The 15,292-nt window shown below is 39.3% G+C and overlaps 1 protein-coding gene across 1 annotated transcript in view; it reads left to right on the top strand.

Annotated features, from left to right (window-relative positions):
* The window catches only part of FNDC3A (fibronectin type III domain containing 3A), a gene marked incomplete at its 5' end in the record, with an annotated part of 30,074 nt that extends 15,494 nt beyond the window's left edge, over nt 1-14,580 (top strand). The window contains 11 exons of the mRNA XM_010131538.1: nt 1,147-1,215; nt 2,563-2,681; nt 3,065-3,170; nt 3,262-3,437; nt 4,457-4,570; nt 7,285-7,434; nt 7,519-7,802; nt 9,820-10,029; nt 11,400-11,566; nt 12,181-12,308; nt 14,260-14,580. Of these exons, the coding sequence (XP_010129840.1) occupies nt 1,147-1,215; nt 2,563-2,681; nt 3,065-3,170; nt 3,262-3,437; nt 4,457-4,570; nt 7,285-7,434; nt 7,519-7,802; nt 9,820-10,029; nt 11,400-11,566; nt 12,181-12,308; nt 14,260-14,574 (1,838 nt within the window). The remainder of the gene's footprint in view (nt 1-1,146; nt 1,216-2,562; nt 2,682-3,064; nt 3,171-3,261; nt 3,438-4,456; nt 4,571-7,284; nt 7,435-7,518; nt 7,803-9,819; nt 10,030-11,399; nt 11,567-12,180; nt 12,309-14,259) is intronic.
* Nucleotides 14,581-15,292: the final 712 nt, after the last annotated feature.

The following is a 15,292-nucleotide window of genomic DNA, read 5'->3' as shown; positions in this document are numbered from 1 at the left end:
GAGATTGTTATTGCAGGGGGACTATAACAATTAAAAAAATGGTAGCATTAATTTCGGTACTAAGAAGGTTTGTTTCTCTGGCACAAAAAGTAGATGCCATGAAATTCTCAGTTTTGGGGGATTTTTTATCAAAAGACATGATCCAGGTTCAACCTATCTCTTCAAGGTGTATGAAGTTATTAGAAATACCTAATTGATAAATCAGAAGCTATCTAAAATACCTATTTATATATAAAATCATTAATAGTGGTTATTTTGAACAGTAATATTCTGTTTTTAATGAGTGAAAATTAATGTGATAATTTTATTTGTCAGTTGGAGTAATTTGTTACATTCCAATCAAGAAAAGTGCTATGTGCGTGTAAGTCATCTGATTTTATTTAGCAGGTGTGACATGTAACCCTTGCCTAAGAGCCAACACCATTTCATCCAGCACATACATAATGTAACGTTACAGCAGCAGTATCCTTCTGTGTTGCTGTCTTTATATTCTTCCAAAGTGTTGGTTTCGCACATTATTTTAATTCTACAAGTCAGCTCAGAGAGTAGTAGGATCGTATGTCGAAGATAGGTTATAAGTTAATATCTTGTACATGAATATTGCACCAGGGAGGATGGTGCCTCTCTGTTTCTAGTAATGTATTAAAAATTTAAGGGATTAAGTTTTCAGTGTAGAGCTCCTGACTTCTATTCTCTCCCAAAATATTTGGGTTTTTGAAATGCTGTCCTTAATACATTTTGAAATACTTGTTTGCAAATCAGTGTGTTCATCTTTTCGTAACTGCAGTCCAAATACAGAACCGTTAGGATCAATGTCCCTGAAGCCATATAATCAGGCAACCTTCCATAGCACTTCAGAGTAACTGAAATGTTTGCTGTGGCATCTCCCAGGTGCCTGACCCACTTGTCACTCTTCATCTGTAGAGTATATAGTAGGGTTTGTGAGCTGGCAGCTTCTCATAGTGGAGAATTAGAGTGATTTGCAGCTGTCCTGATCTCAGATGCTAGCTAGGATGCTATCTGTCTAAATAAGCACCCAGCTCCAGTGAACTGTCGATTTTTCTTTTTGTAAATCCTCTCCAAAAGCTATAAAACCATTTGATTTACCTCACTTAGCTGGAATATTGCTGGGATTTTTTTTTATAGATCCACCAAAAGACAGTGGAGGAGCAGCAATAAATACATATGTTGTGGAAATGTCTGAAGGCTCAAACGGTAAGTATAACGAGCATGTGTTCGCATTCAGCTGTGGGGTTTTTTTTTTCTCTATATGTGTGCCTCTGGGAAGAGCAGAAGGTGTGTTATGATAGGAAAAGTTATTGCAAGGGACTGCCATTGACACAACAGCAATGTCGATGCTTGTATACAAGAGTTTCTTTTTCTCTGGATTAGAAAGAGGGTACCACAAAACTCCTGTTTGAAAGAGGTGATCTGTGTTTAACTTATTAATTAGATGTATTCTGTTTTAGAAATGAAATGACACATTTCATCTAAAATTCTAGGGCAAGAAGACAGGGTCACATGCTTTGCTGTATGTGTGACAGATGAAATTAAAACTAGTGCTCCATGTGTCACTGTTAACAGAGAACAGTAAGGAAGTTGGGATAACTGTTTCTGCTATTTGCTTTTCTGCCCTTTCATGCAGAAGGGAGGTTAACATTTCTAAACTGGACATAAAGTGATCCAGCTGAATTATTTAAAAATCTGGACCTCTTGAGTAACCATACTAAATTCAGAATCACAGTCCCACTGAGAATGAAACCAGTCACACTTCCCCGCTGCTGTGTCAGTTACAACAGCACAATGTCCCCAGATTGTAATGCCAGCCCTGTCAGGGGTCTCAGCTGTGATTCTGTAGATACTTAGTCTATAGCTTTCCTTACTCCATCATGTGTCCACATAAAGTCACTTTTGGAATGATTTATTCAAGCCTTTCATGCAGTTTTAGTGAGCTGTGCATTACGTTCATTCACAATCCTCTAAATTCTGTGATGTATTGAGTTGTTGGAGAAGTCTCCAGGTTCCCTGCTTGGTCTTTTGAACAGAGAGAGAGAATGCTAAAGAGTTCCTGATTTAAGAGTATGGCTGAATAGCAAAGAATGAGATCGGTATTTCAGAAGGTGCTGGGTCATTTAGGAATACAGGAACAAGCTTTATCAATTGTAGACTGTAGTTACAGTCTGCAGAATTAATGTCGTAACTAAAAGTTTCTTTTCCATGGAAAATATAGCTTTTGTATTTTTCCCGTTTATTTGGTTACGGTGTTTAAATGTGCTTGCTGGCCTAGTAGTAGCTACTTCATTAAAAGTAAATTCTCTCTTATTTAGTGTGAATACCAGATAAGGAAGGTATTTCACTGCAGCAGATCTACACAAATTTACCTAGGAAAATATCTGTATGAGATAATGGATCTTTTTCCAGGAAACTCAAATCAAGCCTTAAAATTTTTTAATAAACATCAGGCACACACTTATTTCATCAAGCTAGGACACCTGCTGTGGCTGGTACTGAAGTGTGGCACATCACAGCTTGGTTCATTGCACACTTATTCTAAACTTTCAGGAAACAAATGGGACACAATATACAGCGGATCTGCTAGGGAGCATGTGTGTGACCGACTAAATCCTGGCTGTTCCTATCGCTTACGTGTATACTGCATTGGGGAAGGAGGACAAAGCACGGTAATACAAGCTCATATTTTTATTCGGTAAAATTTCTCACTCTTTCAGAAAACCTGGTCCAGTCATTAATAAGCAAATACTGTACGGAAGTGCCTAACAAAATAGCTGTAATTAGTACCTCAAAAAAGTTCTAGTATTGATGTATAGTGTTTCAAGTTTCTGCCCATTTCTTAAAGTTAATTTTGCACATTTTGTGATTACTGTAGCATGTTTTATGTAGATAAGAAATACATAGATCACTTAAGCATCTTTATATATTTAAAGATGAGGTTAAAAAAATGGAAGATCCTGTTTCTGACTCAAGTATTTGTCTTTACTAGTGGCATAATTCATAGTGCTGGTTTTGGCCTAGATGACCTCATTAATCTGTCTTTCCTTTATAGGCATCCGATTCTTTACTGGTGCAGACACCAGCAGTGGTTCCTGGTCCATGCCAGCCTCCAAGGATACAGGGTAGACCAAGAGCAAGAGAAATTCAGCTGCGCTGGGGTAACTCTATTACAAATACTACTGAGTCTAAAGGACTCAAATGTGTTATGTGTTAAAATTAACCAAGCTTTTATTTCTTTCTTATTTTTAGGACCACCACAGGTAGATGGTGGTTCACCCATCACCTGTTACGGTCTGGAAATGTTTCACACAGAAACTGATGAACACAGAGAGGTTTACCAAGGCTCTGATGTTGAATGCACAGTAGGCAGCCTTCTTCCAGGGAGGACGTACAACTTCAGACTGCGAGCAGCTAACAAGGCTGGGGTGAGGAGGCAGTCTGAAATGAAATTAGTTCCAGAGACTGCAATCACTGTTAATAATCTTGTCTTTTAAAAGAAACATTCAACAGTAATTTTTAAATTAGTAGTTCCTAATGTAGAGTAATTTGATTGACATAGCTTATTGTTGTGTGGGAACACACTGTTAAACATTGGTTTGTAATAAAGGGGTTTTTTTAGATGAAGGAAAGAGCAAATAGCTAATTATGTCTTCTATCTGAATAATAGCACTGGGAAATGGATAGGAAATGCTAAGTACTTTATCACATCATTGTTGCAACTTTAATACTATCCTCCGAAGTAGTAAATTATTTTTCTACATACAGCTTTGTAAATTGATTGACCTTTATTTTTACAGCTGTTGGTGTTCTAGAACATAATAATTAGCATTTCTTGATGCTTTTTTTATATTTAGTTTAACTTCGGAGCACATGTTATCAGATACAAGAATATTTTCTCTTTTTGAAGTATTAAATGTGTTTAAATCAATTGTTGCTTGTAGAACAATCAGACAGTGATTTAAAGACAGAGAGGCAGGGCTTGCATTTGTTCAATAACGTTCTCTTCATAAAAACTATGAGGCCCAGACGGTCCTGTTTGTGGAGAGGTCTGCAGCTAAAGGCTTTGAAGCACTGACCTGACTTTTTAGGTAGATATTTCTTTTAGATAGATATAAATAGGCAGTTACAAATTGTGTTATGTTACAGTGCAGGCTTCATGTAACTTCAAAATAAGGATTTGGATAGCACTTCCCTGTTTCACCTGAGAGTCTGAAGTGTCGAATTTATTCTGATTGCATTTGCTATAGAGAAGAGTAGTCTTCCTCTTCTGGAGAATAGTCAGATACTGAAATAAATCTGAATCCACAGTCCACAAAGAATTATTTTATAAACAAGTAATAGAAAGTTCCAGGCTGCTACTGTATGTTCCTACTATAGTACATTGTTATTTAAAAAGCAGTAATTTTGCTTTCACAATTTAGTTGTATCATCTTTCTTTTAATAGTTCGGACCTTACTCGGAAAAATGTGAAATAACTACAGCACCTGGACCACCAGATCAGTGCAAGCCCCCTCAAGTGGCCTGCAGATCTGCTGCGTGTGCTCAGGTGTCGTGGGAGGTAAGAATTCCATGTTACACCTACCTTAACATGAGTGTCTTCTGCATTTTTAAGTTTGACTTTGAAAGCTTAAGACTGTATTTCAATCACATTATAGACATCCTTACCTGATTATCCAGTAGTTCAAGTCATTCATCATACTGTTATATGACAGCTACAAGTTGGCAGCGGGCGGGTGCTTGAGGTCTTACTTTTTGCTGTGGTACTGCATTTCTGAGTGATTTGGGCTCTTGTTAAAATGTTTCTTTAATGTGGTTATCTATCCTCAGAGTGAGTATATCCACACAGTAGATTATTGTGCTCTCACTGTTCTTATAAACTGATTTAATGTTACATAATTACATCAGTAATAATGTAGCAAAAGCCTCACAGACTTCTATAAACCAACATTGTTTAGATAGCTGATTAAAATATGCAATAGATAAATAAGCTTGCGAAAAGGAAGATTCTGTCTGGCAATACTGTTTAAATACAGTTTTTCAGTGGCTTGAGATGGAGTGAAATACTTGAGTTACAGAACTGTACAGAAAAAAAAAAGATTAAGGGTATGTCAGAGGACCTCTCCTTAAATGTCTACAAGGCAAAGCCTTTTGAAGAAAACCTCTTACAATGTTCAGGTAGGATTAATCTGACCAGCGTTAGATGTCTGTTTTGTAGAATCATGGAGTAATTAAGGTGCAACTGGACCTCTAGATATCATCTAGTTCAACCATATGTTCAAAGCAGAGCTAACTTCAAAATCAGGTCATCTTTCTGAGGCCTTGTCAGTCAAGTTTTACTTATCTCCAAGGGTGACAATTCAGCAGCCTGATAAAGCTGTCTCTGGGCAAACTCTCTCATGCTCTAGATGATTTTTTCCTTTATGTCTAATCAAAATATCCTTTAGTGCAAGTCACGACTCTTGCCTCTTGGCTTGCCACTGTCCCACCTCCAAGAAGGATTTGACATCAACTTTGTAACCTCTCAGTAAGTAATTTTAAGGCAGCAGTAAGATCCCCCCTTAGCTTTATCGTCATAGTATCAAATAAGCCTTACCTTTTTGTGGTGTGTTGCACTCCCCTGTCATGGCCCTTCCCTGGGCTTACTCCATTATGTCAATGTCTGTCTTGTATTGTCCTGTCCTAGACAGGACACGGTACTGGAGATACAGCCTCACAAGTGCTGAGGAGAGAGGAATCATTACTCCTTTTAGCCTTCTTGCTGCTCTTTTGCCAGTATGTTGTTCACTTTCATTGGACTGCTGACTCACTTTCAGCTTTCTCACCAGCACGCACATGATGTTCTTTGAAAAAGTCATTCCTCAGCCCAGTTGTTCCTGTTCTATCCCAGGTCTAGGACTTTGTGTTTGCCTTTGTCTTGGTTGAACTTCTTGAAGTTTGCATCAGATCCTGCTTGTTTAAATTCCTCTGGAAGCCATACCCTTCAGTGTTTCAAATGCTCCCCCCTCCCCCCAATTTGTTGTAGTCTTTGCTCCTGTTGGCTTGGATTCCCCTACTTCTGTTAAGGTGAACTCTGTTAGATCTACAGCAGCAACAGAGGTAACACTGAGAAGTGACTCCATCTTTACTGACAGTTGCACAGCCATCCACAGCTGTTTCAGTTCTCTCACCAAACACATCTCGTCGTAAATGAGCAAAGGGAAAGGGAGTCGTTATCAGTCACAGCTCAGGAGCATCAAGTGTTACCCTTTGAAATGCTGTTTGTATTCAGTCACTTATCTTCATATAGCCTAATGCTGAAAGTAGAAAATACTTTTTTTTTTTTTTCAAGAGAAGGATAGAGAAAAAACATGCTTCAGAGCAATATTATCTGCACTTTGGTGTGATTTCTGTTTTGGAGTATTTAATCCAGCAGTGTTTTTCTTCCAATTTCTTTGTGATCTAAGAATTTTCATGTTAACTGGAAGGGTAGGGTGTGTGCTTGGCTTTTTCGTTGGCTTTTTTTCTTTATTACTTCATTGACTGCTGATATCTTTCCATAGTCTTATATCTTAGTCTGCCACTGGTACATGTGATTTTAACTGTCCTTGAAATTACTTTTTTTAAGGAGTATTAAAACCCTTCAACTCCCCAAATTGGGAGGCCAAGTTCAGATTCCTAGGGCAGGTCGTGAGGAAAAACAGACTACTCAAGCAGGTATTTCAGTCCAGGTCTCTGTTGTTGCTTAGGTGTCTCTCCCAGTTGTTTCACTCTATCTTGGGAAAAGACAATTTTCTGCTTCCCACAATGCTCACTGCCTAGTTTCCATGCACAAGAGCCATGACGTTCTCCACAGGAGGAGTCCTTTAATCTGTAAGATGAAGACACTGGCACCAGTGTGATTTTGCATATTGTCATCCCTGCACAGTAGACCCAGTCAGTGAAAACTCAAGTACCCTAAACTGTGCTCTCTCGCCATGGACTGTTCAGGCTCCTCGGCCAAATGCCACATGCTAAATGTTCTCTGTGTTCAAGCAACTGACATCACAGTTATTCTATACAGAGTAGTCTCTGCCATAGCAAATGATGTTTTTAAAGTATGGGTGACCCAAGGCATTCTTGTTTGTTGTATTGTATACAGTCTGATTTATTTGTATGGTACTAAATTAAAAATCAGCAAAGAAATGGGAGAGTAACATTCCTGTGAAAAGAAGCAATATAGATGTGGTGAGTGTGGTTTTTTTGTTTGGTTTTTTTTAAGCCAGTGAGTAACTTCTATTTATATCCATTTTAAAGGTTCCAGTGAGTAATGGAGCTGATGTCACAGAGTATCGACTGGAGTGGGGCGGTGTGGAAGGATGCATGCAGATCTCCTATTCTGGGCCTGGGCTCATCTGTGAAATGAAAGGGCTAATGCCTGCAACTATATACTACTGCAGGGTTCAGGTAAAGACATAAAACTATAGTTAGTGAAATCTGGAAACGGGAATCGCCTCTGCTTTGAACACGTGGTCTGCTTTGCATTTGCAGGCGGTGAACATTGCAGGTGCAAGCCCCTTCAGTGAAGTAGTGGCTTGTATGACTCCAGCCTCTGTGCCTGCAGTTGTGAGTTGTCTTCGGGGACTAAGTGAAGATGAAGTTGAAAGTCCACATTATTCGCCATCCACATGCCTTGCTATAAGCTGGGAGAAACCTTGTGACCATGGCTCTGAAATCCTTGGCTACAGCATAGACTTTGGAGATAAGCAGCCAGTGACTGTTGGGAAGGTTCTGAGCTATATTATAGATGGCTTACAACCAGATACTACCTACAGGTATGCCATGCCACTTGACAGCTTACTATTTCTTCCACAAGAGCAGATTGTTTGTTTCCTTATATTTTTTTATTCTCTATGTGACTCTCAGAGAAGTATTAGTAAATAACCATGGAGGAAAAGGAAGCTTTGCAGTGATGATCTGTGCTGGTTTTATTTCCTTTCAAGAACAATTTCTTTTAGAGTGTTTATTGCTGTAGGTCTGTTGAATCTCTCTGGATAATGCGTCATTTTAACTGAATTCACATTACAGAATCAGATTCATAACTGGGTTTTAGACTGGTTGCTTCATAGATAGATGGCCTCAAATCTGTTTGACAAGATGAAATCCATCCAAGGAAGGACCATATCCAGTCTTTATTGACTAGATTATCTGATCTAATGACAGTTTATCTCAACTTGCAATGCCTTTTCTGCAGAAATAGCAAGTGTATGGGTGGCAGTCAGCGTGAAGAGTATTGGTTTGAAAATCTGTCAATCAATTTTAAATCTCTTGAAGAATTTTAGTTACTAAAATCATCCCTTATGTGGAATGGCCTAAGGGTTATTGGAAACTATAAATCTACAAATCAGTAATTCTGCTTGAAGGCATTCTCCATTCCTGTTAAAAATCATGTCCTCATTGTTAGAACGCAGAGAATGTGAGTCCCACTGAAGTCAGAATTTAAGCCCATACTGATTTCCGTATAGCTAGGATATCATCTGGCTGTGCAGCTTTCTGAATCCTTAAAGTTTTGGGGTTTTGGTTGGGTTTTTTTTTTTTTTCTTTTTTAATGCTGTATGTAAGACTACAGTGTTTCTGTGTGCCTCGTAGTTCTTGAACAACAATGTGGGCAATTTGGAGAGCTGTTGCTGTTCTGTGTCAACAAGCTGAAAAAATAGAGGCTTCTGCTGCAGATACTTCTGTGCTTCAACCCATAGAAGCGCTTTTAAAGAATAAAGCATCAACTCTGTGCAAAAATTACATATATTAACCTTAGTTCTGTGGTATAATAAATTAGCGTAATGCTGAATATTACTGTAGTGAAGGAGAACTATTTATTCATAAGCCTGTACAGACATTTGTGTTTCAATATTTTGAACTTGTGTGGGTGATTGTTTCAGAATTCAATTTTTGTCATTGCTTTTTTTCCAGTTACCTAGATATACTTTCTTTAGACAAGCAAATGTTAGTCTGCAAAATGAGATTAGACACACTTTGCTCTCTATGGCTACCTGTGAGATACATGAAGAGCCTCAGATTTCTCTGTTTTCTGCTTTTTCTGTTTTTAGAAATAAATTTCTTGGCTACTTCTTTTAATTCTTGTTTGTAAACGTAAATCCAGTGTTGTTTTTCATGGGGTATCCAGAAAAAAAAAAATCCCTGAAGTTCTACAGATGCCTCAGCCATGTGTCTTTTGACAATTTCTAGTTTCCTCCCTCTCCCTTTCCAAACAGACCTAAGATGGCTGGTGTTTGCAGGCACCAGTGAAAACAGGAAGAGAGGCAGCTGGGCACCATCGCTTTATTTTCACATGAATTGGATCTGTTCCAAAAAGCCCATAAAACTTCCCTGTAGTCATCCTTGAACTTGCCTGATACAATAGCTAAAGATAATGGATTCACCTCTTTCGGGAGTGGTTTTTGGTTTGTTTGGGGTTTTTTTTGCCTTCCCTGATCTCTCCAATGTTGCTATCAAAGATTTTGGTACACGGCTTGCAGGGTCAGGAAGATGGACCACTCTTGAAGTAGCTGATGGAGTGGAGCTTTTGTGTCTTCACTAATGCGAATGATGCAAATATGCTAACATATTTTTATTTTGAGTCAATCCAGCTCCTTAAAGTGTGGCAAGGAAAGGGATACTCCTGTATATTCATGACAGTCTATCAAAGCACAATATCGGTAAAAGTCTTCACTGGAGAAAGTACCATCTGTTCAGTACCATAATTCTCTCTTGAATATGAATGGTGTAAATGACCAGTTATTTTTTTAGAGTCTAATTTCGGGCTAATTTATTCTCTCTTTATTCAAATACTAGAGTACGAATTCAAGCCCTAAACAATCTCGGAGCAGGTCCTTTCAGCCACACCATAAAACTGAAAACAAAGCCTCTCCCCCCAGATCCACCTCGCCTGGAATGTGCTGCATACAGTTCTCAGACTCTCAAGCTGAAGTGGGGAGAGGGAACTGCAAAAGCATTAACTGACTCCATTCAGTACCACCTTCAGATGGAGGATAAGAACGGAAGGTTGGTTTTGGCATCACTCTAATCTGCCCTGTATGGCTGTGGTCTGATGCTTCGGAGATTGGCAGCAAGGGGTAAAATTCTGTGTGCTTTTGCACATAGGAGCTCGTCTGGTCTGGCAAGTCAAGAAGGGCTCTCGAGTTCCATGCTGGAAAGTACAAGATTGAAAGGTTCATTTTTTATTTACAATTCAATATGAAGAGCTTAATGAAGTGTTTTGTACCGGCACATTTTTTCTCCACATTTGGTGAAGTATTTTGTCAAAGTATCAAGTCTTACCAGTCTTGTGGATTTTATATACTTAATTTTGGAAAGGGTGAATCCTTTACTCTCTGTGGTCTTTATATACAATTATTTTTAGAGGAAAATAGACTCATATTTTACACATTATTATTTTAAGAGATCCCTTCTCTCATGTTAAGTCGGAGTGTATGCTGAGATAGTACAGCAGTGGTACCTAAATGGTAAAATGAACAGTGTGGCTGCACTATGTACTGTGAATATATGAATATAGTTTGACAGTGAGACAAAATAGATCCGCAAGGTGAAATTGCTCTGCCATAAGCAGGAAATGAAATTAGACTCTCAGCTGGAAATAAATCCATTGCCTTTACCAAAGACGTGCAAGTAACATCTGTTTTAAATTTAAAAGAAAAGAAAAAGTTGAAGTAGATGATAACCCCTGCAGAAAGAGATAAGCTTGTGCTGTGACCTGGGGATACCAAAAATCAAATGAGAGCTGCCAAGATATAAGAATTACCTGTAAGTATTATCACACGAAGGAGAGTGGCCACTCCACAAAGCTCTCAGATGGGACTTGGTGTGGGCCACAAGTGTGAACTGTGGCCTCCTCTGCAGATCTGAGTGAACTTCATCAGTTGCCCATCTCTGACAGTGATGTACAGGAGCAGCCGGCTCCATGACCCTTTCTTACGTGTAGTAAGGGACAGTTGCAAAGGAGAAAAAAGCTAAAAACTATTCAGCCAATCTTGAAAGGCTAAAGATGTTGAAGGAGTAGATGGCCAAAAAAAAAAAAAAAAGGCAGTGTGTGCAGCTCATAGAGAGAGAGAGATCTGCTATCTTTTCCCATTGTTTCAAGTGCAGAAAATGCTTAGGATCATTTTTGCCAAGAGACAAATCTCTTCTCAAAGAGATTTTTGTTTCAAAGACACAAGAAATAAAAACTCGGCCCTGGAAAACTAGCTTTTTCTTTTATTGTAATGCTGGAACACTGTTTAACTCTGAAATAAATATTTCTGGGCTTCTCGTTAGATTCTGGGAAATAAATGGGAATAGATTTTCAAGACGATGCTTGTAGCTACTTCAGAATCTTTTTCCATGTTTTGAAGAAAGCTGCCCTTTTCCACTTTCAGGTTTGTATCATTATACAGAGGACCATGTCATACATACAAAGTGCAAAGACTCAGTGAGTCAACTTCATACAGATTTTGTATTCAGGCATGTAATGAAGCTGGTGAAGGTCCCCTTTCTCAAGAATACGTGTTCACTACTCCCAAATCTGTTCCAGCTGCCTTGAAAGGTAAAGGTCCTTCTTTTCTCATTTGGGGGGTGGGGGGCTGAGAAGGTGGTTTTGGTATTGTGTGTACGTGGGATATTTAGAATGCTAAGCACTCTTCCAGGTGCAGGAGGGACGGTAAGGGAATGCTCCTTTCATGTAATTGCCTAAAGCCTAGAATACCCACTCCAAAAATGAGAAACTTGGTGTTTATGCGTTCTTTGACATAGGAAGGTTTGTACTTGGAATCCTCGCTTACCAGGAGAGAGTGACCAGGCTGTTACGGTAACTTGAGGTGAAATTATTCCTAGCACATTTAGAATAATTCTAAGTATAGCGGCTTTGTGGGGCAGGTTGGTTTTTTTTGGTTTTGGGGGTTTTTTGCATACGATACACGCTTGCAGTTGCCAAATTTTACTTTCTCTCTCTGATGATACCTAAACTAGCAATAGAAACCTACATGAATTGTTAGTTGTTCTGGAAAACATTGTAGGAAGCATACATATGAATCTGCATTTTTTTGGTTTGTCTGAGACAGAACAGCAGATAGATAGAATACAGAATTTTAGCAGTTGTTAGAACATAAAGTTGCGTGATGGGGAAAGCAGAGCTGTCACTTTTGTGTTCTCTTCCTTCAGCACCAAGGATAGAGAGAATAAATGACCACACTTGTGAAATCACTTGGGAGGTTCTGCAGCCCATGAAGGGTGATCCCATTATCTACTGTCTTCAGGTGATGGTGGGAAAGGACTCGGAATTCAAGCAGGTATGATGTGTCCAAGTTACTGTACTTTTCTTCAATTAGTATTTTGTGATAACTAGTTCAGATTAAAGATTATTGTTGTGTTGCAGTGTGTTTTTAGTCACCGTGCTAACTTTTTGTTACATTTAGTAATATAAGATAGTATGAATATTCTTTATTGTAACTTTAAAATTGTAAATGCAACATACTTAATGTAAGAAACATGTGGTCAGTGTTGCTTCTAGACACAGAGTCAAATCACACTTTGATGAGCAATGTGCGTTGTCAAGTGAGCTGGACAAGAAAATAAAGCTTGTGCTTTAAGCCTGGAAATAACAAAGTAGATTGAGATGCCTGATTCCTTTTGCCCATCCAGAACAGTTTAGCTCAATAAATCTAAATAAAATGAGAAAATTAGAATTGGAACAGTCAAGAAGTAAACACTGTGGAAATGGCCTTTAAGATACTTAGACACAAAGGTGAGAATTTTCTTTGACATGGACAAAAAAATAAACACCCTGAACATCCAGTCCAAGCTGTTTACTACCATTTCACTGGTAGAACTTCACTCTCCTTTCCTCATTCTCCCTGATCCATCAGCCGAGTTGCTCACGTTGTTGCTCCCTATATGCTTCATACAAAGTAAGTTAGTCATCTGCCATGAGCTATATACATCAGTCAAACTCACAAAGGGGGTTAGGAAGCAACCATATAAACATCCCAGCAAACAATTCTGAGGAGAAGGCAACTTCTGGTAAGGCGCTGCAGTCAAGCAGCTGAGGACAGTAACACTCGCCAGCTGGCATAGCTGTAGCTAGAGTAGGATGTGTGTCTCTGGCCTGTTTGCTCACTACCAAATGTGTGATACAAATCAGCAGAATTTTGAGGAAGCTGCACTTCCCAGTGACCTGGGAACAATTTCTTGAGAGAAAGAAAAGTCTCCCAGTAGTAGATCCCAGTAAAGCTCAGCTGCCTGGCTGTCAGAGGACTTTCCGAGTCCATGAGTAGCCACAGGCACAGCAAGAGCTCTTCAAACAACAAAATCAGAAGAGATTTCCTGCTTCCTCCATTGCGTGGTTGGTAGCTCGCATTGTGAAACGCCGACAAGTGTGGTAACTTGTCTGGAAAATGTCTGCAGGATGTGATATTTCTGTATCCTGTTACCTAGCAAATAAAGCAAATCCAGATAATGGAGGGAGTGGAGGGGTTTAAAGAGAGAAATAAAATCGCCTAATAGCTCAGTAACTCTTGATATACCTGTAAACAGCAAATTGCACCTGCGTGGGATTTTGTTGGCTTTTACAGGACCTTTAGCGTAGCTGCAAATTAATTAATTGGAGAAACCAGCGTTGTCATATCACTGAATTAGGCATTCCCTCCTGAATAGTTGGGGACTCAGGTGAACCGGACAGCTGAGAGGCTCGTGGGGAACACCTTAATAAGTTGTCTGTGTCATGGGATTTGATGAAATTAAGAATCGTGGAGAGAAGTCTTTGCGGCTTTCCTGATACGGTGTTTTGGGGGATAAATTACAATATTTTAAGCACACGGTATCTTAACTACAGTTCAGTATGTTGGGTTGGATTAGACCTAAGGAAGTAGCTCGACACAGTTAATTGCTTAAAGCCCTGTGATATGATCATGTATATGACATCCCATGGTGTAGTATTGACGTAAGTGATCACTAAAACACCGTAACTCTGTGACTTCGGATAAGAGTTTATTTAGTGTGGAGTCATTGTGCCGTAGAAACACTCGGAGCTCTTTTCCTGCATTTCACCAGGAGGACTGGAGACTTTAAATGGTTTTTAAATTGTGTTTGTGAGCTTTTTGTCCATTTTTCTTTGCATGGGTGCAAACGGGGAAGGTGTCATCCCATTTACAGTCACCTTCACCTTAAACAGAACCATAGTGAGGTATGTACATAGGGCATTTTCACTTGACATGCTGGGGTTCTTTTTTCCTTTATTGCCAGATTTATAAGGGTCCGGACTGGTCATTCCGGTACACAGGCCTCCAGCTGAACTGTGAATACCGTTTCCGCGCATGTGCCATTCGACAGTGCCAAGAGGCAGTCGGTCATCAAGACCTGATAGGCCCCTACAGCGCACCAGTGCTATTCATCTCTCAGAGGACTGAACCGCCGGCAAGCACCAACAAGGACACTGTGCAAACCACAAGGACACAATGGTCTCAGAGCGACCAAGTGTGTGCTGCTGTCATCCTTGCACTTTTTGCTATCTTTTCCATTCTGATTGCTGTTATCATTCAGTATTTCATAATAAAGTGAAGAAAAGAGATTTATTTTAGAATGCTGCCCATTACATCTTACTTTCTCATAATCTAAAAGTAATTCTGTTCTCTTGCTTTTACAAAAACAGGCATTTAGCACCGGCATTGGGACTGATGCAAACCTTTTCAGCCACTTTAAAATGCTTTACTGGTAGGTATAGGCTGACACGTGTCATGAGAACGCAAGCCACACAGGAATACAATCTGTTTTTTTAATATGCCTTCTTGCAGTACAAACTCTGTATGGGGCAGGCAAGCAGTGTTCAGTGAAAAGAGTTTGACCAGTAAACACGAGTGTAAAAATGGTCTCCTGGCCCACACTTCTAAGGGTTGCTACTATAACAGGGACGAATGTGTAGATCGCATTTAAAAGTTACACTAACAAACTTGTGCTGTATACAATATTAATCTGATGCTGTGAAAGCAATTTAGCGCTGTATTTCTACCTCCTCATTTGTCTTAATTATTTGGGAAGCAGGATTTATGCTGAAAAGCAGAAGGAGCTTTTCTCAGGCAGCAAATGATAAACTGGATGGAAGAGTATGCACGAAGGAAGCTTCTTATCTGATAAATGTGGAGTTCTTCACTGCAAGTAGATGTTTTCGAAAGACCACAAGGGGATGGCACAAGTGGTTTATCTTACCCCCGGGGTTTGATGTTTACTTACAAAATTGCCTCTTTTTCTTCGACAAATATAGAAGAGAGAGCGTGAGAGA

This window comes from Buceros rhinoceros, unplaced genomic scaffold, assembly GCF_000710305.1.
Source record: "Buceros rhinoceros silvestris isolate BGI_N320 unplaced genomic scaffold, ASM71030v1 scaffold14172, whole genome shotgun sequence".
Classification (NCBI taxonomy): domain Eukaryota; kingdom Metazoa; phylum Chordata; class Aves; order Bucerotiformes; family Bucerotidae; genus Buceros; species Buceros rhinoceros.
Note: the sequence above shows the minus strand (reverse complement) of the source record. Positions and strands in the feature narration are given on the sequence as shown.